A 27054-nucleotide genomic window follows, 5' to 3' on the forward strand; every position below is an offset into this window, starting at 1 on the left:
CAGACTGAACATCCTTTAGAGACAAAAGGTTAGTCTTGTTGGGCATGGTGGCCCACGGTAATTCAAGTATGCTAGGGGCGAAAACAGGTGGCTCTCTACGAGTTCTAGTCCAGCCAGGGCTACATATTGAGACTGTCAAAAAGTCAAAATTGGCTGGGCAGTGGGGACGCAATCTGGCGGATCCAGGCCAGCCTGGTCTACAGAGTGATTTCTTGGACCGTAAGGGTTGTTACACAAACAAACATTCTAAAAAAAAAAAAGTCAAAATTGAGCCTGGAGAAGTGGCTCAATGGTTTGGAGAACTGGCTGGTCCTCCCTCACCTACATGGCGGCTCGTACCTATCTGTTAAGTCCATCTCAGGGTATATTGCGCCCCCTTCTGGCCTTCGCCTACACCGAGCATGCATGTGGTACACAGATATACTTGCAGGCAAAATATTAATACGCATAGTTTTGGGTTTTTTTAATGATGTTTGCCCTTAAATAGTTTTTTCCCCAGACAGGGTCTCACTGTATAGCTCCGGCTGTCCTGGAATTCACTATGTAGACCAGGCTGTCTTCAAATGAACAGATCTTTCTACTTCTGCTTCCCAATGCTGGGGTTAAAGGTGTGCACCACTACACCAGACCTGCCCTTAATTTTTTTTTAAAAGATTTATTTATTTATATAAGTACACTGTAGCTGCCTTCAGACACACCAGAAGAGGGCATCAGATCCCATTCCAGATGGTTGTGAGCCACCATGTGGTTGCTGGGATTTGAACTCAGGACCTCTGGAAGAGCTGTCCGGTGCTCTTAACCACTGAGCCATCTCTCCAGCCCTGCCCTTAATTTTTAAAAAAATATTTATTTGTTTGTTTGTTTGTTTTGAGACAGAGTTACTCTATGTAGCCTTGACTGTCCTCAAACTCACTCTATAGAGGAGAATAGCCTTGAACTCAGAGCTGTGACTGCCTCATTCTCCGAAGATTAAGTGCTGGGACTAAAGGCATACAGCAGGACCACCTGGCTAGCTAAATAAATAAATAAACAAATAAATATTTAATTAAATTACATCTTAGGCCCTGAAGTGATGGCTCAACAGTTAAGAGCACTGGCTGCTTTTTCAAAGGACTCTGGTTCAATTTCCAGTATCCATATAGCAACTCATATCTGTCTGTAACTCCAGCTGCAGGAGATCTGACACTCTCACACAGGTATATATGCAGACACAATACACGTAAAATAAAAAATAAATAAGTTGGAGGGGTTTTTTTGTTTGGAATTTTTCTCCCTGAGATGGATTCTCAGTGTAACCAGGTGTCCTGGACTTGCTCTGTACACCAGGCTGGCCTCAAACTCAAAGATCTACCTGCCTCTGCCCCCTGAGTGCTAGGATTAAAGGCATGCACCACTATATTCAGCTAAATAAGTAGGTTTTTAAAATTACATTTTATTAATTTTGTGTGTGTTTGTACACCTGTGAACATCAAAACAACTTGGTGAAGTCAGTTTTGTTCCACCATGTGGGTCATCAGGCTTGGTAGTAAGTACCTTAATCAACTAAGCCGTCTCCCTGGCCCCAGTCCATGTGAAGGTCTTAAGATCATTTACTGGAGTTAGTTCTCTTCTTTACCTCGAGGTCCCTTTGGATCAAACTTTAGTCGTCCAGCTTTGGTAGACAGCACCTTTACCCACCCGCTGAGCCATCTCATCAGCTCCGGTACTTAAAAAAGAAATTCCACTCATTGGTCGGCGGTGGTGGCACATTCCTTTAATTCCAGCACTTGGGAAGTGGAGGCAGCCAGTCTGGTCTACCTAGTGAGTACCAGGATAGCCAGAGCTGTAGAGAGACGGTATCTCAAAACAAATATTAGATTTATTTATTTATGGAGAAGATGGCGAGTTCTATAAGTGCACATTCTGAAGTCAGAAAACAACTTCTGGGATTCAGTTGACTTCTTCCACAATGATGATCCCAGGTGTTGTACTCACGTCTTTATTCTTAGTGGCAAGTGGAGTGGAGACTGAGGCTTGAAGACGCGCCCCTTGACTTAACCCTGCTCTAGGGTTGAAAGAAGTATTTCAGCTCCAGGGTTGGTGAGGATCAGAAGCAGATGGTGATTAACACAGTCTGGGGAGTTCATACTCCAACACCACCACGCGCTACTCCCACTCCTGCAGCCCTCTTCGTCCAGAATCCATCACCTAAAAAATGTCTCCTTTTTTCGCCTCTGGGTGTCGCTGATGTTTAAGCAGCGACAGCGTTGGCAGCCCTGCCCCCAGGGGGACCCCGAAAGCACTGGACACGACTTTCCTGGTCCTCACTATCTGGGGCTGGTGCCCACAGCCTCTTCCAGCTCCCCTTAACCTCTTAATTTCGGCTGGGGCTTGAAGGAGTCCATTGTTTTGAGTTTGAGGTACTCAGGGTCGCACATCCCTCTCAATGTTTTGATACAGGTTTTAGAAACTCACGATGCATCCTGGGGCCAGGATTATTTTAGATTAAGGGATGCATTTTGCAGTGGGGTCAGGTGGAAGAAGAGTGCTTTCCATTTGGCTTGGGAAGGGTCCCTTCTCAGCTTTTCCGGAGCTGTTGGAAAGGGGGCTTTCTGAAACGATAAAGATCTGCAGATTTGGGGGTGTTCCCCATCCGTGGAGCCCGGAGGGGTGGTGGGCATAAAAACCCCTACCCGCTGTGGCCCCTCCCCCTCTCCCTCATTCAAACTCACGAGTGTGTGGGAGGAGCCGGGGAGTCCCCTTTCTCTACCCCTCCTCCTCCTCCAGCTTGGCAATTCACCAGAGCAGCAGCGGTCTATCCTAGCCTGGGCACGCGCGTGATAGACATACATCCGGGAGGGTCTCCCACACACCCACACACAGCATCAAAGGGTTTGGACACCCGCCCCCTTCCACTGTCCCGACCCCAGGCCAGAGAGGGCGGAGCTCCTCTGTTCAGCCCCTCTTTCCCAGCAAGGTGAGTTTTGGGATTGCCAGCAATGTGTGTTGGGGAGTGACGGGGTGGGGGGTGGGGCGACTCCGGGAAGGTAGGGCATCAAAACCATGGGTTTCCTCTAGCTTTCTTTGAAAGCAATGATTCCCTCCACTCTTGCCTTGGTTCTTGTAGGGTCTCCACCTCACCTCACCCTGTGGGGTGTGTGTGTGTGTTCCCAACTAGGCTCCTGACACCCGAGCTGCCTAATGGCAGGAACTGGGACCTCCCACCTCATCACCAAGCATTACCAGCTGTGTCCGGCCCCTGGGGACTGGGAAAGACACCCAAACCCAAGTTACTTAGAGCTGTTTCTCTATCTCGAATCCCTGGTGGCCCGCCTTCTCCCAGAGCAGAATGCTGTGGTGTATCTTGTTTCTTTGGAATGCTGGTGGGGGAAATTAGGACTGTTTCTGGGCTGGGCTAAGAGAGGTGGGAATCCTTGCTGCAAACATCACTTAGTTGCAGTGAGATCTCGGAGATCCCAGCCATTTGTTGTGCACTCCTGTGCTTCTATTCCTTCAGCTACTTACAGGCTGGGACCAAGGCAGGCCAGGAGCCAAGCATGTCTGTGCTCTCAAGTCCAGTTCCTTGTTTATTTCATTCCTGTTCCCTAACTACCGACTGTAAACACCAGCCACTATGGCCACACCATAGCTGCAGCAAAGGAGAGACACTCACAGGTCCCTGTTCCTGGTTGGCCAGAAAGCAAGAGTCCTATATAAACAGGTCTTTGTATATAAACTAGACCATCACGATGAAAATTCTGCCAGAAATGGAGGTGTTGGATGGCTGACATCCCAGCACTTGGTGGGTAGAGGCAGCAAGGGAGACTAGGAGTTTGAGGCCAGCTTAGGCTTCAGGAGATCCAATCTCAAAAACCAAAAATCTTTCTTGGGACAGTAACCTCACCTTTAATCCCAGCATTCCAGGGGCAGAGGCAGGCAGATTGTTGTGAGTTCCAGGTGAGCCTTGGATACAGGGTGAATTCTAGGGCAGCCAGGGATATGGTGAGACCCTGTTCTGGTTTGTTTGAAGAGATTTATTTATTTATTTTATGTGAGTACACTGTCACTCTCTTCAGACACACCAGAAGTGGGCATTTAATCGCATTACAGATGGTTCTGAGCCACCATGTGGTTGCTGGGAATTGAACTCAGGGCCTCTGGAAGAGCAGTCAGTGCTCTTAACTGCTGAACCATCTCTCCACCCAAGGCCCTGTTTTTAAAAGAAAAAAAAATCTGATTAAGTGAAAGGAAATTAAAGTTCAGATTTGATTCAGATAATTAGACCACAGGGAAAAAAGGGTTACTCCGCCTTTTTTTTTTTCCTTTTGGAGATGGTCTCAAGCTGCCTGGGCTGACCTTAGACCCCTGATCCTCCTGCCTCTATTCCCAAGTGCTATGAAGACAGATGCTAGCCATCCTGCCTTGCTGCTCTTACACAGGAGATGAGGCGTCGTTCTTATAAAAATAGGGGCTAACAAGGTGGCTCAGAGAATAAAGGTGCTTGCCACCAAGCCTGGAGATCCAAGGCTCACACGGTGGAAGAGAGAACCAACCCTGTCTTTGAGCTCAGCATATGCACTGTGCTATACATGCCCACCTTCCCCACAGAAATAAATAAATGAAAGTGTTTTCTTTTCTTTTTTGTTGTTTTGGGTTTTGTTTATTTCACCAAGACAGGGTTTCACCAAGACAAGGGATGTACAGATCCTTGGCTGTCCTGGAACTCACTCTGTAGCCCAGGCTGGCCTCAAACTCCCAGAGATCCACCTGTCTCTGCCTCCCAAGTGCTGGGCTTAAAGGTGTATACCACCACCACCCAGCTAAATGTCATTTTTTTCAAGTGGAGAAAAGAAAGTAGAAAAAGTACTGTGCCAGCACCCAGGTAGTCACCACAGAAAGATTGGAATTCCAGGCTGGTCTGGACCTGGTGAGTGGCTGCCTCTTAATCATACAAAGGACTAGTATGGACAGTTAAGATAGTAGCCCTCCTTATAGAGATCCAACTGAGGACAGGGCCTGGCCTGCTGGACTCAGGAGACAGGAGTTGGAACTTTGGTTCTAGGCCAATGAGGACTACATAGAGAGACCTGTCGCAAAAACAAAACAAAACAAACAGCCGACGACATTTAAAAAGCTGGGGCTGGGGTTGGGGATTTAAACTCAGTGGTAGGCCGCCTAGGAAGCACAAGGCCCTGGGTTGGTCCCCCAGCTCCGGAAAAAAAAGAACCAAAAAAAAAAAAAAAAAAAAAAAAAAAAAAAAGCTGGGGCCATGAGACAGATGAGTAGCTGCTTGCAACTGGATACCCAGGAAGAACAGCTACAGGGGTGACTTTCTCTGCCCACACACAGGCTGTCCAATCCACACAAAGCTGCTCTCCTACCAAACATACACACTAGAGACTGGGATTCAGTGTGGTCCTGGACATTGAGGGACTGAGTAAGGATTTGTACTCGGAATCCATTCCATTCTCTTTACTTTGGGGGAAGTGCTGACACTGAGGCATACCCAACCCAGAACCTGCATTTTAACTCAGAGTTCCTTTCCTTCACTAATATACTGATTATGCATAATAATTAGTACAGTATTTTTTTAAAAAGATCTTATTTTATTTATGAGCACACTGTAGCTGTGTTCAGACACACACCAGAAGAGGGCATCAGATCCCAATACAGATGGTTGTGAGCCACCATGTGGTTGCTGGGAATTGAACTCAGGACCTCTGGAAGAGCAGTCACTGCTCTTAACCACTGAGCCATCCCTCCAGCCCTAGTATAGTATTTTTACACATGCACATAAGGAATACATTTTGACCAAAGTCACCCTCCCTTGACCCCTCCCCTCATGTCTTTCAGGGGTTTTTTGTTTGTTTGTTTGTTTGTTTGTTTTTGGGTGATCCAGTGAATTTCATTACAGTTGTTAAAGGATCATAGACGCCTTACCTTACTGGCAGCAACACTCTAAAGAAACATCTCTCCCTCCCCCAGCAACCATTAACTGGTTATAGATCCTCAGGAAAGGAAGGGCTCCACAGGAGACCCACCCCCGATTTTTGAGACAAGGTGTCACTATATAGCCTAGGGTGACCCTGAACCCATGATCCTCTTGCCTCTGTCTCCTTATTGCTGGGACTCCAGGTGAGCACCAACACAGTGGGTGTTTAATAATTTAATGTTACATTAAATTATTTCATAATATATTGTCATGGTGTGTGTCTGTGTGTGTTTGCACACTTGCCCAGGTGCCACAGCAAATGTACTGAGGCCTGAGGACAGAGTATGGGAGTCAGTTCTCTCCTTCTACCATGTTGGTTCCAGGACTGAGCTAAGTCATCAATGTGTCAGCAAACACCTCTCTCCACCTTACGCCATCTTGCCAACTGCAAACTTGCATCTTTAACCACTGCTTCCTGCTTCATCCACACACATGAATCCCAAAAAGCAGATGACAGCCACTCAGCTGTCCATCCAGCCTTCGCCAGTCCAGTGATCTGTCCATTCTACAGTCTGCATAGACTCTCATCTCAGCAGGCCCACGCAGACTCACAGAACAGCCCCTGCGCGCACTGCGCATGCCTGGCTATCTAGGAAGCTGCACGAAAATGTAAACACAAGTAGGCATGCCCGGGTTCCTGACAGGTTTTCACGGTGCGTCTGCTCTACATGTGGAGCTGAGGTGAGAGCAAACGCTCTGGGCTGTGGTGTGAATACAGGCTCCAGACAGGGTTAGTGACTAAGGCCTAGTTCTGCAATACCACGAGAAAAGGACCGTTAAGAATAGTTCCTCCTGGCGGTCTACAGTGCAGTGGCTGAGGGTAAACAATTCGTAACTGCCATGGAGGCCTGTGAGTCTAAGGACTGAGTAGGCAGATACACAGGACACAGAGCAGACAGACACTCAAAGCCCAGTGCAGCCTGCTGTATTATCTGTACCTCTCCGTGCAGGCCTCTGTCAGAGAAGGCAGGCTGAATCTCCACTCCTCCCTTGCCTGGGCCTTTCTCCAGGCTTATTTTTACACAGCTTTATATCTGAGTGGACAGAGCTGGATGTGGTAGCTCACACCTTTAACCCCTATAGTCACGAATCAGAGGAAGGCAGATCCAGATCGACGGGACCTGGAGGTCAGTCTGGTTGATTTATTGAATTCTAGACCAGTCAGGACTACAAAAAAGAGATCCTGTCTACAAAAAGCACAGGCAGTTATGTGGACAATGGAAGCTTGTCCCTACCCTTCTCCTCTCCTCTCATTTATTCCCTAAAAACTTGGGTTTTGCTTGAGACAGGGTCTTATGTTCTAGGATTATAGCCATGCACCACCATGCCCATTTATGGTACTGAGGATGGAACCCCAGGCCTTTGGTGCATTGTGGGCAAGCATTCTGCTAACTGAGACACACCCCTAGGCTCCTAAATTCTTAATGTGTACCATAGGCTGCTAGAAGCATTCGAGATACAGACAGGACTATAGTCTAGTGTACATATTAGTGAGAGGCTGGGGGATGGCTCAGTGGGAGAATATGTAGGAGTCCTTTGGTTTCATCTCCAGTGCTGAAAGATAAAGGGGTTGGGGGAAGATAGACAATAATTGATAGTTGGGAGGAAGTAGCACATGCCTTTAATCCCAATGCTCAGAAGATGAGGCAGGTGGATCTCTGTGAGTTTGAGACAAGTCTGATCTATAGATTTCTAGAGCATCCAGGGCTACACAGAGAAACCTAGCCTTGAAAAAAAAAAGCAAAATAAGTATATAAATAGATAAATTGGTAATTAGTAAGCCACATAACTTACTGTAATAGTCTAAAGCAGAGGAGGCTAAATGGGCCAACGGGTAAAGCTGCTTGTCACACCGTTTGTCACACTGTAGCCGTGAATTAGTTAAACTGCTTTGGCGCCCAGCAGGTCGAGCATGCACTGCACCCACCAGAGCTCTCTGGATTTGAGGATGAAAGACCTACATAAGCCAGCTAATTTGGATAGGTCTTGACTAGCTTAATTGCTGGGCACTTCTAAACCTCCCTGTGGCTAGCAAACACTCCGTCTTCCTGAGTTAACATCCTTTAAAATCTATTTCATCTCTGCTCCCCCAGACCCTATCAGGGAAGTGGCCCTGAGGAAGTGGCAATCCTTTAGTATCGAAGCCAACTGGGGACAGACAGGGACCCTCTTATCTAGAAGCATGGCATCATGGTTGAAGCAGAAACCTGACTCCTGAAAGTTCTTCTGTAGCCTCTACATGAGGGTAGGAGCACGCGCACACCACACTCTTACAGTTCACACACACACACACACACACACACACACACACACACACACACAATTTAAAAGGTAGTTTAAATTTTAAAAACTAGCTCACACCAACAGGATGAAGGGATCCCAGATTAGAAAGAACACAGACTACCTTGAGACACTTTGTAGGTGGTAAGAAAAGAAGTACAAAGGTCCTGAGGTCTGAATACTTTCTAAGTATTCAGGAACAGCAAGGAGACTAACAGTGCTAGCCTCTCTGAATGTTTTATGGCTTCTCAAGGACATCTATAGCTCTGTGAAGCAACAATTACTAGTTTTGATACTTTTTTTTAAAAAACAGTCTCTCAGTATATAGCTCTGGCTGTCCTGAAACTATGTAGACCAGGCTAGCCTCAAACTCAGAGATCTACTGGGATTAAAGCTGGTACCACAAAGCCTGGCCTTAACCATTACTATTATAGCAAACAGGACGGCAGCCAGCATCTTGTGAGTGCCTGGATCATGTGTTCAGAGCTTCCCTTACCTTATCTTTCTTATCCTCACATCAGCCTTAGCATATATGAGCTAAATAGTACCTTTACGTTACAGGTGAGAAAACTGAAGCCCAGAGAGGCTTGGTGATTTATCCAGGTTAACACCACCAGGACGTGGGAGAGGTAGGCCTTGACTGCAGCTATGCCGGTATGATTATAGAATCTAGGTATCATACTTTGAGCTCTGTTCTCTATAGGGCTGAGCATATGTAGCTGTGTGCATAGAGAGAGAAGGTGCCTTTCTTCCCTTTTTCCAGAACCTGAAGAACAGAAACCTGTGCTACCAGACTCTCTTGCAGCTACACGCATTCTCTCCGTCCTTCTTTTCTTTCACAGCCTTTAAAAGTCAAAGCTAGTTGACTAGAGAGATGGCTCGGTGGTAAAGATCACTTAATGCTCTTGTAGAGGACCCAAGTTCAATTACCAGCACTCACATGGCAGGTCACAGCCATCTGTAACTATCTACAACTTCAGAGCATTTAACCATGGTATATACACAAACATCGGTATACATAAAATATAAATAATAAGTCTGATTCATATATGCACCCACATGTGAATCTACCACACACACAGGTTCATACACATGAACACCAAAATGAAAACAACATCAGAGCCAGATGTAGTTATGCAGACCTTTAATTCTAGCATTTGGGAAGAAGAGACAGGTGGATCTCTGTGAGTTCAAAGCCAGTTTGGTCTATACAGTGAGTTCCAGGACAGCCTGTTTCATATCCAACATTTCTTTCTCCCAGAGCCTTCAAAACCCAAAACTGTACCACCAGAGTCCCTTGCAGTTACACTGCATTATTCCCGTGCCCCTTCTTTATTTCAGCATTCTGTGAGTTTGTCTGTGGGAGTGTGAAGGGTGCCATTGCCCCATACAATCAGAAGATAATCATAGTCAGCGCTTCTACCTTACACTGCATTACCATCTCAGCCATTGCAATAAGACAAGAAAAAGAAGCTAGGAAGAATTAATTTTGGTGATCCGTAACATGGAGGGGGAATGAGTGTGTACAACCATGTCTAACTGGGCACAGTGACACATGACTCTGGTCTTAGATACTGGGAAAATTAGAGCTTTATGATCCCAGGAGTTGGCAGCCAGCTGGGCAATACAGAATGTGAAATCTCAAAAAGTGGGAAGAGGCAGGCTTGGTGGTTCACATCTATCTCAGCACTTGATAGACTGAGGCTGGAAGACTGAGTTTGAGGTCATCCTGGGCTATGTGTCAAGATTCATTCTCTCTCTCACACACACATCACATACCACATACAACAGCAGGGAGCATCATATAGCTTAGTAGTAGCTTATTTGGCACTCAGGAGGGGATCCTTAGCATCTCACTGACTCTCCACTCCAAGTTATTATCATTTCTGATAGACTGGAAATTATGTGAGTCCAATCACACAGAAATAACATAGCTAGATGTGGTAGCTCATAGCACATAAAAACTGGAGGCACACTGGTTAGTGGTGCACGCCTTTAATCCCAGCACTCAGGAGACAGAGGCAGGCGAATCTGAGTTCCAGGCCAGCCTGGGCCTGAGAGAAAAGTGCCAGGCTATAGCTGATATTCCAGCGTGGGCAGATAGATATAGGTCAGATATATAGGCAATATAGGCAGTAGCAGTGGTAACAACAACTGCTACTGAAAACGTCCTGCTGCAGAAGAATGAAAGCAATCTACAGAAGAGCAGATGTTCTACTGGGCTTATCATTTTGCTTTGGGGGCCCTTGAAGATGAGGGGCACTTAGTGGAGGGTGGCATATACGGGGCAGAAACCTTCCTAGTGAATGCCCTTACCATTCAGAAGGCAGAGGCAAGTGGATCTGTGAGTTGAAGACCAGCCTGGTCTACATAGAGAGATCTTGGGGTTTTTTGTTTGTTTTGGGGTCTGGAGATGTGGCTCAGTTGATAGAGCGCTTGCATAGCATACTGTGCAGGAAGCCCTAAATTGGACCTATTAAATGGGCTTAGTGTTGCAAACCTGTAATCCCAGCACCGAAGTGAAGGAAGAGGGATAAGATATTCAAGGTCATAGGGAAGAAGTCTGAGGCTAACCTGAGCTACATAATACCCGTCTGGAAAGAAAAAAGGGAACTGAGGCTCAGAGAGGTAAAGTCAAAGACCCATGGTCACCCCAACCCATATCTTCAGTGCCAGGGTACGAAAGTAGTCAGCCCCCCACCCCCCCAGCCCCCCACCCCCGTCACCGCAAGCTGCGTCTGTGTCCCTGTCTGTCTGTTTCTATTTCCACCAGTCCCTGTCTGTCTCCCGCGCCTCTGCCTTGTGCGTCCCCCATCTGTGCCCAGAAGCCGCCGTCTCTCTCTGCGCCGGCCCCCGCACACCGCAGCTATTTCGGGGATTTTGGGTGTAGCAGAAAGCCCGACAGCTCGAAGGAGCGCTTCCTACGGCCCCCAGCTCGGACCACGCGCAGCACGCGGCCGGCTCCTCCGTGGGATTCCCGGACGGGGAAGTCCCAGCGTGGGGCCGCAAGGAACTAGCAGAGAGGCCACTGCGCCCCCAGAGGCCTGCCGCCGCACCTACACCCTCCCTAGCGCGCGTGCGTCACCTGTCATCATGGTAATGGGAGGGCATCATCTCCGCAAGCTTTGCGTCAGCTGTTTGCTGACGTCCGCTGACGTCACATACACCCTTGGGAGAGATGAGCGAGCAATAGGCGAAGGGGCTGCGAAGGTTCCAGACCCAATCTGCAGGGGGAGCCCACGTGTTCTAACAGAAGGTGCCTCTGGTCCTCTGCACAGGAAGGTGACCCTTGACCTGGACTCGCTGAACTGGCATAGGACGGCTGGATGAAGAGGAGCCCGCAGGGTCCTGTTCACAAGCCAGATCTAAGCCCAGGAGCCTGGCGGAGGAAGGACCTGGGTTTGGGGCCGGGCTTAGGCAAGATATTGAGACACCCCTTCTAGTCAATGTAGCTGTTTTCTGAGTGCACACTTATGCCTCAGTTTACCCTTTGATTGCACTTTCTCCCACTGCTTTCCAGACTGACAAATTTTCAGCCCTAAGGTAGTGGCAAGGGAGCCTTTCTTGTGACTTCTCAGGGAGACAGTTTTGGCAGTAGGTGGAGGAAGATCGTCCTGGGTGAGGACCTGAGGGTCTCAGATAGAGGAAACTAAGGGAAAAGGGATAAACTCATGAGAAAACACGACTGGATCACTTACAAAGGATGATACTGGATACAGAGACAGAGACCTTTCATCCCAGCGCTTGAGAGGAGAGAGGCAGGTGGTGATCTCAAGACCCCTGTTCTACACGGCAACATTGTCTAAAAGTTAAGGAAAAAAAAAGTGTGGGAAAAGATGATAAAATAGGGCACAGTAGCCCAGATCTGTACTGCATGTAGTAAACTGAGGCAGGAGGACCAAGAATTCAAGGCCAGCCTAGGCTACATAAGTTCCCCTCCCACTGCAAATTACTATGGCTTTAAAGGGCTCTTTCCCATCTAAGTGTGGGAGGGCATCCTCTACGGGAGGCTCAGAAATGAGAGGCCTGTTTAGCTGCTCTGTGGGGTACCTAAGTAGCTTTATTCCTCCTGGCAATTAGACCAGTAAGACAAGCCCCAATTCCACCCATGTCCCTCCACAGAGGCACTGAGAGACCCCAGAGTCCTGCCGTGCCAACATGCTTGGGACCGACCTGCACCACCCTCTCTCATCAAGCCCTGGTCCGGGCTGGGCTTAGCCTGAGCTCTCGGATCCTGGAGTTCCTGCAATGCCAAGTCGCAAGAGGCTGACACTGCCTCGAATATTCATCGTCAGAAAGAATGGCAACAGGTAGGCAGGAAGGGGATCCGACGGGGAGGTAAGCATGGGAGAATTAAGCCCACCACAAGCCTTTCCAGTGCTCCCAATGTCTGTAAATGTAGCTTACAAACCTGAAGCCTGTGATTGATTTGGGGCAGCTCTTCCAGGAGGAGCCTGGCAGCCTCAGAAACCTTTTCTTAAGTTGCCTGAGTCAGCAGGGCCTACCTGGATGAAAAGGCTCCTCCAGAGCCTTCAGGATGCCCAGGAAATTCAGAGTGCAGGGCTGGCCTTTGGCCCATATGTGGTGCAGCTGCCTCAGTTTCTCTGCTGGCAGCATTCTAGATCCCTCAGCTTTAACCAGGATGGTAGTAGCATTTTGGAGTAGGTCCAAGACTTGGGGTGTTTGAAAAAAGGCTAAGCCCTATCTGCACTTTTTTAAAAAAGATTTATTCATTTATTATATATAAGTACACTGTAGCTGTCTTCAGATACACCAGAAGAGGGCATCAGATCTCTTTACAGATGGTTGTGAGCCACCATGTGGTTGCTGGGAATTGAACTCAGGACCTCTGGAAGAGTAGTCGGGGCTCTTAACCACTGAGCCATCTCTCCAGCCCCCTATCTGCACTTTTTAACAATTTTTATTTTGTTACTTTTGTTTGTGTATTTATTTACCTGGTTATTTATTGTGCGTCTGTGTTTTGGTGAAAGGACAAACTTTAAGAATCAGTTCTTTTCACTCTACCATGTGGTTCCGAGGATCTGCCTCAAGTGGTCAAGCTTGACAGCAAGCACCTTTACCTGCCGAGCCATCTTACCAGCCCACTAGTTGTGCTTTCTAGCTTTCTCATCTGAGTCCTCCCAGGACAACCTAGCCCTGCCCCCATGTCGTGGCCAGGAGCTCAGAGAGCCAAAGAGCTGAGCTGGCTCCGACTGCCACCACCCCTGCCCAGACTCAGCGCCCCCCCCCCCCGTCCCATCTTTGTAATGACAACCTCTCCTATCCCCAAAACCCTTCCACTCCTTTGAAGACTTCTAGGGTCTCTGCTTAAGCCATGATACTATTTACAGATGAGAGAAAAAAGTCCCCTCTCCCACACTCCAACCTCTATTTAATTCAAGTCCTGCTTGATTCACCTCAGTCCCAGAGCCTTCAAATATCAGTCTTGGCCCAGAGCCTTTTACCTGCAGCCCAGTGTGGCCCTCCCCCATTCTCCACCTCCAGGTTCACAGCCCCATGACACTCAGCCAAAGCTGGGGCCAAGGTTACAAGGTACAGTTGGGCACGGTCAAATCCCGTTTAGATGCTTGAGAAAAGTAAAGAACAGATACAGTTCTGGCTTTGGGGAACACCTGGGGCTGTTGGTGGGGGGCCAGTTCTTATGCCGCGTTCCTTCGCCCACGCTGAGTCCCCTCCAGCAAGAGAAAAGTGGTTGAGGAAGTTGGAATTTGGGAAAGGTTTGTTGCCTACGTGTTAATAAGAACGGGGGTGGGGGCAAGTATATAAGACCTGCCACCCTAGGCGACCAGAAGAGGGTATGTACGGGGGCGAGGGTTTGGACCAAGGGACATTGCAGCGTCTGAGCAGCGATCTAGCCTGGGAGGGAAGTAGGGAACGAGGGCGCATCGCACCCCACCCCCCAGCCCAGCAGCCATCCGGGCTCAGCCAGAGCCGGGAGGAGGGATGGGGACGCGCTCGGATTCCCACTCGCTCTTTGCTCGTTCGCTCGGCACGGCGCTGAGGGAGGCGGGAGCGTGAGTCACGGCAACTCCGGATTTAGGTGCCGGAAGGGGGGTTCTGAGGGCGGGGGACGCGGGGAAGAGGCTCCGATTGTTTACTCGCCTGAAAACGACAGGGGTGAGGTACACCTCCAAGGCTCTCCTATCCCTGCTACCCCTCCCATCTGCCTCAGTTTACCTTTCGAAGAGCTTAAAGTCTTTAAAAATTAAAAAAAGAGGGGGCGGCGATTGAACCAGCGGGATTTTCAGTGGGTCAGGGCGTTTGCCATCAAGCTTGCCTAAGTGAGTTGCCACCCGGTGTTAAGAGAGAATTGACTTTCACAGAATGTCCCCTGACCTCTCCTCCCCACCACATCTAATGGCTATTTGCAAGGACTGAGGGTACACAGCTGGACCAACTCTTGCTTGAGATATGAAGCATTTGGATGACGAAGTGGGGGACACGGATATCTATACACATACACACAAAATTAATGTACTAATAAAAATTTTTGAAAGATAGAAAGAGGTAGCGATACATATATATTATCCACAGGGGGACCCAAAAGGACACCCCCTCCCCAAAACCTTAAGAGCCCTCCAGGCCGACCACACACCAGCACGTGTCCTCAGTCACAGTCAAGACAACAGAGGAAGAATCATGTGCACAACGCGCACCAGCAACCTCCCATCATAATCACAATACAGCGCCGGAGTGCGTGGGAAGGTGTGCGCAGTCCTGGGCCACCGGAACACACCCCACGGGACGCTCCGCCCTCCCGACGGGACGCACACGTGCGCGCGCATTCTTACACCCCCGACAGCAGCAGCGGGAGCAGCCACCACGTGCGCGCACACACTTCCAAGCGGCATCGAAAACATAGACAACCCTCGGAAGGGGCCACGTGCGTTCACATCCCGCCAGGCGGTGGAGGAACCACAAGCCGTCATGGTCCTGCGTGCAATACTGCTGGCTTGCAGACACCGCGTCTTCTTGGCACGAGGACCACTCCCCGAAAAGGGGACCTGGGAGAAAGGGTGACTGGGGTTCTAGAGACGAGGATACGACAGCCCCTGACTCCGCCCCAGCCTTGATAGATGCGGCTGAGTGACACCCCGCCAACCAGTCGGATGTCTCCGTCCTGATGCCATTAACCCTTTAACTCTTTGGTCCCTGTGCGTGCTTGCTGCTCCAAAGGGCTCTTGGAGATTGGCGCGCGCCCCCTCCCCGGCGGGATTGGGCTGTGCGTGGGTGTGGAGGATCGCCACCCTCCTCTCCTCGGAGGAGGAGGGGGTGGCGCTGTGACAGTCGCCGGGCGTGCGGGGGACAGGGAGGGGCGGGCCGGGGCGGGGAGTCGGGGCTGGCGCCGGGTTCCGAGAGCGCAGCGGGCTCCAAGCGCCAGGAGGACACCGGCGCCGCCGCCGTCCGCGTTCTCCGCCCTTGGGCGCCATGGCCCTACTGAGGCCAGCAGCTCCCGTGGGTCCCCAAGTACCTTGGCCGTGGCGCCACTGAGCTCGGACAGGCCAGGGGGACGCTTTGCCCCCAGGCGCCCCACAAGACAGAGCGGGAGCCATGGAGCCTCCGGCCGCCCCCTCGGAAAGGAGCCTGTCTCTCTCTCTTCCCGGGCCCCGGGAGGGCCAGGCCACCCTGAAGCCGCCCCCCCAGCACCTGTGGCGGCAGCCGAGGACCCCGATCCGCATCCAGCAACGCGGCTACTCCGACAGTGCCGAGCGCTCAGAGACAGAGCGCTCACCGCACCGGCCCATAGAGCGCGCCGACGCCGTGGACACTGGCGACCGGCCAGGCCTGCGGACTACCCGCATGTCCTGGCCCTCGTCCTTCCACGGCACCGGTACCGGCGGAGGCAGCAGTAGGCGGTGAGACTCCCCCGGCGCGCGGAGCGCACAAGAGCTCGAGGGGCGCCACACGCAAAGCTGGCCAAAGGGGGCGCTGTGGGGCGGGTGGGGGGTCAGCGTGACCCGCGTGGGTGGAGAGAGGGGGCACCACTGCACCAGAAGCCCTTTTTCTTATGCGAGGTAAAGTTGGGGGTCGGGGGGTTCATGCTGTCTTAGGGATCTCTACAGGCTTAGTAATGGTTTAGAGCAGCTGTTGGAAAGGAAGTACCACCTGGAGAGACTCAGTGAGGGCTGGAATCATTGTGTAGTACCCTAGGGAGCATTCCATAAGGGGTGCCAGAACCACCACTCTGGATACTTCCGATGGGGTAGCACACTAGGTGGAGAATTGGATCAGGGCAGCCCTACAGTAGCTGGTGTTAGGAATCCAGGAGTTCTTATGGGGAGCACTGTCCAGGCCTGTATTATGACTTGGAACAAGCCCAGCCAGGCAGTTAGGGCTTCATGGCACCCAAAGATGCCCCATGGACCTGTGCCAAGGGCACATGCCAAGGGCATATGAGGTTCCACCAAAGAGTCCCCACCTTTCTGAAGTGACAGATGAGGGTATAGAGAGTAGCTGGGATTGCTGCCGTGGTAGTCTCAGGGAGAGGTCTTCAGTCATGTGAGACAGGCTTGGGCTGCCTGCACTCAGGGCTCTGCCTGACTGTTGTGAAGACAGGGATTTTGACAGTGGCATTGTGGTTCTGGGCTTCTGAACTGTCCTAGAGTGACTATGTTGGTGTCTGTCACAGTGCTGTAACATCATGGCTGTATCTGCACTCTGCAGAGTGCAGTTGTGACATGGTGACAGTGATGGCTAGCTCTGGCATAGTGTCTATGGTGGTGACACAGACACTGTATCCTTGTGGGACATGGCTAATGTGACATAGTGACTATTTGCTTCCAGGACAGCAAATATATGACAGTTTCCATGTTCCAGGGGACAGACAGGTCCTTGGTGGCAGGATATGTTTCACCAGACTCAGAGTTTTGGGGCTGTGATGTGTGTCTTCCTTCCCTGAGCCCCTGGGAGACAATGTGACCATCCTTGTGGCCAGCCGAGACTGGCCTTGAACTTGTGACGGTCCTGTTTGGCTTCCTGAGTGCTGAGACAACAGGTGTGCACCACTTTAGCTCAGTCATGCCGTTACTTGTGTCTAGCAGCAGCCCTAACTACTCTGGCTGATACCCCGTGCATTGTCTGCTCCCCCCCTGGGGGGCAGATAGTCCAGGGGTTACAGCCACTGTAAATGGAGCCCTGGCTCTGACTGAGTTGGCCAGCCAGCTCCGCCCCCCACCTCCCGTGATTGATATCTTACATTCACTCACAATTGCCTATTCTCTTGAGCATCTAAGATGTCACATCTGGGCTTCTCAAGCCTGAGTCCCAAAACGAAGCCCCTTTGGACTATGACTGCAGTTTGCCTACATCTTCCTGGGGACACCCGGTTTCTGTAGTTCTCCAAGGACAACCCTCTTAATACTCCCAACCCCAGCTACTTGAGTCCCTACCAGGAAGCAAGTGTCGGGCTCCTGAGATTTTTTTTTTTCCCCAGAGGGAACTAGGAGAGGGAAGCTGTAAAAAAACAAACCTCACATTAACAGGAAATGCCAAGCCTGAGACTTGGAGCCTCTCTGATGGCAAGGGGTGGGGGGATGGGGAGGTGGAGCCCCAGAAATCAGGCCCTATTCCCTTTTAAGGCCCTGGGGACCTCCTGGACCCCTGCTGTCTGGTGAACAGTGGCTGAGTGGTAGTAGTTTTAATTCCTGGGCTTTTCCTGTGAGGAATCCTTGTTGGATTCATGAGCAGACTACAGATCAAAGAGGTCAAAAACTCCTTTCTCCTACCTGTCTCAGACAAGTGCCTCCAAGTTCCTGGTTCAGGTTTCCCTGGGACCTTTGCAGAAGCGCTGTGCCTTCCAGTTAGGCACTACCCAGGAGGAACCAGTGGGAGAGTTCTGATGATCAGTGTGAAAAGGATTTTACAGAGACTGTTGCCAGAGTCCAGGCCCCTGGACTTAGAGGAAGACAGAGGATGCCACAGTGAAGTCTACTTGTCCTGTAGTGAGAAATCAAAAACTGGGTCTGCTCGGGTTTCGGTTTCCCTGTGGGAGTTTGCGGCCTGTGAAGGCTGCAGCTGGGACAGTTGAGTGGCTTGTGGACTGAGAGATGGCGTTGGTGCCAGCGCCCTGCACAGAAAGAGGAAGGGGACCAAGAACAAACGCAGGTCAGCTCCTGAACACACAGGGGATCCCCACCACTCTCCATTCTGGAGTCCAGGTAACTAGCGAAAAGTGGGGTACAACCACCCCACTCGACCGATAACACCCTACCCCCAGGGCAGGCACTTTTTAAATTCTAGGTGGCCTCTGCACTCAGACCTCAGATCTGGCCCGGGGTGGGGGGTTGTACGCGAGACAGCCTTCCTGGCGCGGCCTATGGGGCTGAGTCACAGTCTCACTGTGATCTGTCAAAGACAGATGGAAGGCGAGGAAAGGCAGAGGCGAGGGGAGAGAGGGGGCACTGAGTTGGCCTCTTACCACTCATTGGCCCTTCCCAACTTTCTCTCCATCCAGAGGAGCGTTTTCTGGCTCCCCGCGAGGGATGTAAGTACAACCGGGCTAGTGTCTCTTTCGTGGGTAATGTCTCTTTCCACTGGGGTCCTCTGCCCTTGTGGTCTCTGCTGCGCTCTCACAGGCCTGTCCGTGCGCTGGGAACTTGGTTCTGGGAGCGCCCTCTGCTGGACTGCGAGAAACGTGCAGCCTTAGCTCTCATTATTATTTCATGTTTATTGAATGCCTCGGGGAGCTGGGCGCCAGGCCGGCCAACCGCAGACTGGGACAGGGCCATGTCCCCAAACTTCACGCTCCTTAGGCCACTGTAGCGGGAACAGCCACCTGGTGGACACTCCCGGAGGAACTTGAAAGAAAAGTTGGCCCAGGAACAGTTCCCAGCCCTCCTCAGACCTAGGTCCCTGAACCTCCCAATACACCGCCTCTGGAGTACAGCTCACAACATCCTTGGCTGTGGACGTTTTGTTTTTGTTTTTGAGACAGGTTCTCACTACATAGCCCTGGCTGTCCTAGAACTTGCTGTGTAGACCAAGCTGTCCTGAAACTCTCAGGCATTCTGGGATTGAAGCCCTGTGCCACCTCAGCTGACTTTTCTTTTGCTTTTTGAGACAGCATCTCTCTGTGTAGGACATCTTGGCTGTCCTGGAGCTAGCTGGGTAGACCAGGCTGGCCTTGGATTTGCAGAGCTCTTCCTACCTCTGCTTCCTGAGTGCTGGGTTACAGGTGTGTGCTTCCGTGCCTTGTTACTTTAATTTTTAAAAATTATATGCCTGTGTGGGTGGTATGTGCAGATGAGTGCAGTTGAGTGCAGGTGCCCACAGAGACCAAAGCTATGGAATCATCTGGAACTGCAGTCCAGGAGGGTGCCAGGATTCAATCTCCCATACTCTGCAAGACTAGTGCCAGCTCTTAACCCCTGAGCTATTTCCATGAACTTCTTTACCAGAGTGAGGTGGTCAAGGTCACAGATAAATAACAGGATTGAAATGACAAAAAGATTCAGGTCTCCACTCTAGAATAGGAGAGATTTGAATGGTGTCTTTTCTCTGTATCTAGGAGAAAGGACAGTTTTTCTTGTTTTTAGTATATTGCATTTTTTACATTATAAGTTTTTAATACTGTGTGTGTAGTTATATGTGTGTGTTGTGTGTGTATGTTGTGTGTGTATGATGTGTGTTGTGTGTGCATGTATGTACGTTGTGTGTTGTGTGCATATATGTTGTATGTGTGTATGTTGTATGCATGCTATATGTGTGTGTGTTGTGTGTGGGTGTGTGTGTATGTGGAAACAAATCAGTATTGTGCATGTTCCTCTATTGCTCTCTCCTTGCTTATTTTATTTATTAGTGTGTATGGCTGAGCTTGGTTGCATACGCCTTTAATCGCAGCACTTGGGAAGCAGAGGCAGCTGATCTCTGTGAATTTGAGGCCAGCCTGGGCTACACAGTGAGTTTCTCCAGGCCAGCCAGGAGAAACTTCATAGTGAGACCATGCCTCAAAAAAAAACAAAAACCAATGAAATATTATTAATTTTTATTGTTATTAATATTATGTGTGGTCTGGGTGTGACTTTGGGCATAGTGCAAATGCGGAGTTAAAAGAAAAAACAGCTTTAGAAAGCTGGTTTTTCCTTCTAGCATGAGTTGTTCTGTGGATGACACTAGGTCCCTAAGCCTGCATGGCAAGTGTTTCTACCCTCTGAGGAATCTTGCTAGATAAAGACTTGTGTATGTGTGTGCCAGGGTGTGAGGTTCCTTGAAAGTCAGAAGAGGATGTCCGATCCCCTGTAGCTGGAGGGGACCTTGTGATCTGCCCAGTGTGGGTTTTATGGACCAAACCATGTCTTCTGCAAGACCAGCACACAGTCTTAGCCACCAAGCTCTGTGTCTAGCCCAACACTTTACTTTGGGATGAAACCCTTCACTGAACCTCGCTTGATTTGTCTGCTGCTGGCCAGCTCCCCACATGGGCATGCCTGCCGACTTGTCTGTCCGTCTGAGTATCCATCTACCCTTGTTTGAGTCTCAGTGTATAGACCAGGCTGGCCTCACACATGTGTGCTACCATAGCTGGCTTACCTTGGTTTTGAGACAGTGTCTTCTCAGTGGCCTGGAGAGCGTCACTTAGATGAGGCTGGCTGGACAGCACGCTCCAGTCTCCACCTCCCTGGCTCTGAGATTACAAATTCTTGCCACTGCCAGATTTTGTTCTTTAATTTTTATTATTTATTTTATGTGTATGGATGTTTTGCCTGTATGTATGTCTGTGCAACAGGTGTATGCTGTGCCCATGAGGGCCAGAAGAAGGCATTGGATCCCCTGGGACCAAAGCTACAAATGGTTGTAAGCCTGTGTGTAGGTGCTAGAAATCAATACCAGTACCTCTCTAAGAGCAGCCAGTGCTCTTAACCGTTTAGCCATGTCTCCAGCACATTTGTGGCTTTGCTGCTGTTGAGACAAGGTCTCACCATGTAGCTCTGGTGTTCTGGGACTCAGGAGTAGACCAGGCTTGCCCAGAACTTGTGTGCTTTGTTGTTTTGTTTTGTTTTGTTTTGTTTTGTTTTGTTTTGTTGAGACAGGGTTTTAATCGTGGCTGTCCTGGAACTTGCTCTGTAGACAAGGGTGGCCTCAATTTCAGAGCTCCACCTGCCTCTGCCTCCTGAGTGCTGGGATTGGAGGCATGCACCACTGTTGCAGATACATTTTTCCCTAAGGATTTAGTTATTTATATTTTTTTATGTATGGTTGTTTTGTTTGCATCTTATGTCTGTGTGCCACGTGTGTGCAGCACACTCAGGGGCAACAAGAGGATGTCAGATCCTCGGGAACTGGCGTTACAGTCCTACTTCACTGCCTGGAAACATTGAGAACCCAGCCTGTGCTGGGCCATCTCTTAGGCTGGTTTTTACCTCTTTCGTTGCTTTTCTTTGGATTTGTTTTGTGTTGTGGAAGGTTCGGGGGCTCCGTGGCAAGCCTGCGGAGGTCAGGTGACACACTCGTGGGAGCCGGTGGTTGCCACTGTGCGTGTCCCAGGCATCACATGCAGGCCTCAGGCTTGCAGAGTATGCTTTGACCTATGAGCGTCTTGATTAGAAAGAAATCAGATGCAGCCGTTCTCCCCTCCCTTGCTTGGTGGCTGCAGCCTCCTCATCTGTAAGGTGCACTTCCTTCCAGACATGTACCACTGCGGCTGTGTGTGTTCAGTTGATGGAGTACTTGTCCAGCATTCAAGAAGCCCCTGTTTCATCCCTAGCCCAGAAGTCACGCCTGCCATCTCAGCCCCCAGGACGTAGGTGAAGAGGAGCAGGAGTTCACAGTCATACACTGCTACACAGAGAGTTCCAGGGCGGCCTGAGCTACATGAGACCTGTCTCAGAAAAGGGAAGAAAACGCCTTGCTGTCTGGACTTCTCAGACAGTGGTTGAGGCAGAAGTAACAAAGCCATCAGATAATGCAGATGACATGTGGGACAGGAAGCACAGCGGAATCCTGAGGTCAGGCAAGGTGACGTTTGAGCAGAAACCTAGTGAGAATGGGTGTGTCTGGTGGCAAAAGGTGCTAGCCAGAGAGAAAGGGCTGTGTGAAGGTCCTGGGGCAGAGTGAGTCGAAGAGGCAGCTTTCACAGCTTGGTCAGGAGCGGCTAGAGACCTCCTTTACAGAGGCTTTTGAGGAAGGGACAGGAGCTGAGTGTGACAGTCACACATGCAACCCTAGCATTCTGGAGGGTGAAACTGGAGAATGATACAGTTCTTAAAATTTTACTTTGTATGTATGGGTACTTTGTCTGCATGTCTCTCTGTCTGTGTACCGTGTGTATTCCTGGTGTTCTGCCGATCACCTGGAACTGAAATCATAAGTGGTTGTGAGCTGCTGTGTAGTTGCTGGAAGTTTAATCTGAGTCTTTTGGATGCGCAAGGGGTTCAGCAGCCCTATCTGGTCTCTGTGGGCTCAGCGAGCCCATGACACACATGCAGAAATGTAGGCAACTGCTTACACACATGAAGTAAAAAAATGAAAACTCTTTTACAGGAAAGAGAAGCTGGGTTCATAGTTCAGTGGGTAGACCATGAATGTATGGCACTGACTTCATCCCAGTGCTACATAAACCAGGCTCAGGGAGCCACGGCAACCCTAGCGTAGATGCAGGGGGAGCAGAAGCTCAAGGACTTGGCTTTCACTACGTGAAACCCTGTCTGAAAAGGAGCCAACGAAAATTCCAGGGCCTGGAGAGACACTCTTCAGTTTAGAGCCTTACAGAAGGAGCCAGGTCCAGGCCTCAGTACCTGGCAGGCTCACTCACACTGCCTGTGATGCAGTCCAGGGATCGACACTGTCTTCTAACTTCTGTGATGAGTGCCTGCACTTGCCTATACGTACACACCCATGGGCACGCACCACGTATCTTTAAAAATAAAGACGTTTGTTTTTAGAGAGAGTTTTTTTCTGTGTGTAGTAACCCTGGCTGTCCTGGATCTCTCTGTAGACCAGGCTGGCCTTGAACTCAGGGATCTACCCGCCTCTTCCTCTGCTGGGATTAAAAGTACACTAGTACACCCAGCAAGAATTTTAAAAAAACAAATAATTTTATTTTTAGAAATCCAGCTCTAGGGGATTTGTATTAGTCAGGTTTCTGTAGAGTCATAGAAGTTATAGAATGAAAATCTCTCTCTCTCTCTCTCTCTCTCTCTCTCTCTCTGTGTGTGTGTGTGTGTGTGTGTGTGTAAAAAGGGGATTTATTAGAATGATTTATAAGCTGCAGTTCAGCTAGTCCAACAACAGCCGACTGTGAATCCAGGTCCAAGAATCTAGGAGTTGTTCAGTCCATGAGGCTGTGTCTCAGCTGGTCCTCTGTAGATGGTGGAATCCCAAAGAAGTGAACTCTAATGCCCATGAAGGAATGGCTGTGCTACCAAGGCCAGGGTGAGCAGGCAGAGAGCAAAAGCTGGTTTTTATATGTCCTCATATGAGATTCCAACGGAAGGTGTGACCCAGGGTAAAGGTGTCTTCCCACCTCAAGATCCAGATGGCTGTGTGCCCTCCATTTCTGGATTGAGGTTTGATCCAGATAGAGTCAAGTTCACACCCAAGAGTCGCCATCACAAGGTCTGAGGAGATGATGTATCACTTAACAGCACTGGCCACTCAGAGAGGATGTAGATTCTGTTCCTGCACCCACAGGGTAGCTCACTAATGCTCCAGGGAATCTGGCGCCCTCTTTGGGCGCTATATACACATGCAAGTGAAACTCCTGTAGATAGACAATAAAAATGAATGGTTTTTAAAATTCAGCTCTGTTCCTTCCATGTTGAGTAACCCTGGCCAAGTGACTGGCCTCTGGTTTTTGCATCTGAAATGGTCCCAGTAAGGCTCTCTTCTAGCCTGGGGTGCACACCTTTAATCCTAGCACTGGGGAGGTAGAGGCAGGTAGATCTCTGAGTTTGAGGCCAGCCTGGTCTACAGAGCAAGTTCCAGGACAGCCAGGGCTACACAGAGGAACTCTGTCTTGAAAAACAAAACTAAACAAAAAAAAACCCCCACTACCAAGGGCCATTCTAAACAATACAATGTCACTGAAGCTGGCTGCAGAAGGACTTTAGCCAGTCAGTGGGCGAGATCATCTAGGACTTTCCTGGGTCCTGGTGGTTCAGGCCTGGGTCTTCCAGTGACTGGGCTAGGAATTCTCAAACCTGAGGTCTGTCTTCTTGCCTTTCAGGAGACTGTGGCCAAGTCTGTAGGCATTTTAACTGTCATAAACAAAGACGTTACGGGCTACTGACATCTGGTGGGAGAGACGAGGTTGTGTGCTTGCTACACGGGACAGCCTCCAGAACAAGGGTCAACAGGGCCAAGGGTGGGAAGCCCCAAATTTGCAGCAAAGTGGCACCACCTCTGGGATCAGGAAAAACCACTTCTTTCTAGGGATTTCTACATGCAGTTCATTTTTATTTATTTATTTTACCGCACCGGGATGAAACCCAGGGCCTGACACATGTCCACAAATGCTCTGCCACTGAGTGACATTCCCAAGTCAGAATCACTGTGGGAGTGGACTGGGGGACACCCTGCCACCCCTGCACTGTATGACATTTCAGTTGCTCCTGTAGGGCACCATGGTTTCTATACATACCCAGTACAGCCCTCTCAGACCAGAAAACTTTATAGAAAAAAAGTCAAAATGAGTATTTCTGCCACGTGTATGGGAGTTCTGTGTGTTTTATGCCATGTGGGCAGTTCCAGAAGGCATCAGGTCCCCTGGAACTAGAGTCACAGAGAACTGTGAGCCCCCATGTGGGTGCTGAGAGTCAAGGCCTCCTCTGGAGGAGCAGCCAATGGTCTTACCCACTTAACTCTCCAGTGACACCGCCCCCCGCCCCAACTTAAAAAAATCAATTTATCTACTTATTTTGAGATGGGATGCACTGCATGAGCCCCGGTTTATGTGGGGGAAGCTCTGAGGGGTCAGTTCTCTCCTTCCATCATGTGGGCTCCATGTCTTCATCTGCCGAGTATTTCCGTGTCCCGCCCCTGCTTCCCAACACCCCCACAACGCCTCACCTGAGGCAGAGTCTCCACATACAGACCAGGCTCGCCTTAAACCCCAACTCAGTTGACTTTCCAAAGGCCTGGGTGACAGGTGCACACCAACACACCCAGCTCCAAACGCGTGTAACAAACAAAGCTCGGGCAATGGGGATGGCTCAGCAGTAAAGGCTCTTGCTGTGAACTGTGCCGGCCTGAGTCTGGTCTCGGGGTAAACATGGTGCGTCACATGGTAGGAGAGAGCAGATTCTGGAGGTTGCCCAGTGACTTCCACACAAGTGCCTACAGACACACCAGATCAATGAGTAAACACTTCAAGTATTAGAAATAGAGCTGGAGAGCTGGCTAAGACACGAGTACTTGCTGCTCTTGCAGAGGACCTGAGTTCTGTTCCCAGCTCCCACCTCTGGCAGCTCACAACTGCCCGTAACTCCAGCTCCTGGGGAATCTAACACCGTCTTCTGGCCTCTTCAGACACCCCACAACCACCACACATGGCATATAAACATAATAAGTAATTAAAATAGTTATATATTTTATTTAATTTTGGTTTTGCCAGACAGGGTTTCTCTATGTAGCCCCCGGCTGTCCTGGAACTTGTTTTGTAGACCAGGCTGGCCTCAGACTCTACTTCTCTTGGCCTGTTGAGTGCTGTTAAGAGTGTACACCCTGCCTAGCTAACCTCTGGAAGTGTGCGCCCTCAGAGGCTCTGGTAGGAGCTAGAATGAAGGTGGTTGTGAGTCACCCCACGGATGCCGGGAGTCAAACTCAGGTCCTCCAGAGGAGCCGTACAAGCTTTTAACAGCTGAACCGTCTCTCCGGGGCCCAAAATAGTAAGATCTTTAAAAAAACAAAACAAAAAACAGTTAAAAAATATTTTGTCTTTTGTTGTTTGAGACAAGGTCTTATATAGCCCTGACTGGGCTCAAACTCACTCTATAGCCCACCATGACGGTGAATAGCTTGATCCTTTGGTCTCTGTCTGGCCAGTGCTGGACTCAAAATTGTGTACCAGCCTTAAAAGTGTGTTCAGGCTGTGCCTGGATGGTTGGAGGCTCTGAAATGGTCGGCTGCAGGGACAACTGAGTATAGGATACAGTTATCACTGTTTCATGTCGAAGAAAATGAGGGATTCTTAGGAAGTCTTTTTTTTTTTTCTTTTCTTTTCTTTTCTTTTTTCCAGAGCTGGGGACCGAACCCAGGGCCTTGCGCTTGCTGAGCTAAATCCCCAACCCCTTAGGAAGTCTTTAAAAACCATTTCACAAGGGCCTCATAGTGAAGGCTGGCAAACTGTGGAGTAGCAGGTGTGGCAACACACGCCTGCCATCTCAGCACAGGGAGAAAAGGCAGGAGGATCAGGAGTTCAAGACCAGCTTGGGTTAACACAGCACAACGTCATCTCAAATAAACCAAAGCAAACAAAACAAAATAAATAAAAAAAAAAAACCCCACTGCTTTAGCTTCTGACTCAACCACTCAGAGCTCATGTGACCTTGAGATAACCTTAAACAGGCAGTTTTCCTTCAAGGCTCCTCTGTCCCCATCCCCCTACCCCCAGGTTGGCATAGAAGTTGCTATATAGACCAGGCTGGCCTCAAACTCATAGCTCCATCTGCCTTTAGCTCAACAGTGCTGGGATGGAAGCTACCATGCTTGCCTTTGTGAGTGCTTTCTCTGTGTGCACACTGGTTACCGTGGAGGCGCACACATTTGACAGCACTGTGTGGCGATCAGAAAAGAACTTCTTGGACTCTGTCCTCGCCTTCTATTGTAAGGGTCCTGGAGATTGACTC

General features: G+C 49.8%; 1 protein-coding gene across 2 annotated transcripts in view; it reads left to right on the plus strand.

The window, feature by feature from the left end:
- Window positions 1-12327: 12327 nt before the first annotated feature.
- Pde4a (phosphodiesterase 4A) overlaps window positions 12328-27054 on the plus strand; it is a 49214-nt gene continuing 34487 nt past the window's right edge. The window contains exon 1 of one of the 2 annotated variants that reach the window (XM_032909490.1): window positions 12328-12561. In XM_032909490.1, coding sequence (XP_032765381.1) covers window positions 12500-12561 — 62 coding nt within the window. In that variant the 5' untranslated portion in view covers window positions 12328-12499. Of the gene's footprint in view, window positions 12562-15635; window positions 16129-27054 lie in introns of those variants that run through there. The other variant, XM_032909487.1, reaches the window with a different exon arrangement.

Source organism: Rattus rattus, chromosome 8 (genome assembly GCF_011064425.1).
Source record: "Rattus rattus isolate New Zealand chromosome 8, Rrattus_CSIRO_v1, whole genome shotgun sequence".
In the NCBI taxonomy this organism is placed as follows: domain Eukaryota; kingdom Metazoa; phylum Chordata; class Mammalia; order Rodentia; family Muridae; genus Rattus; species Rattus rattus.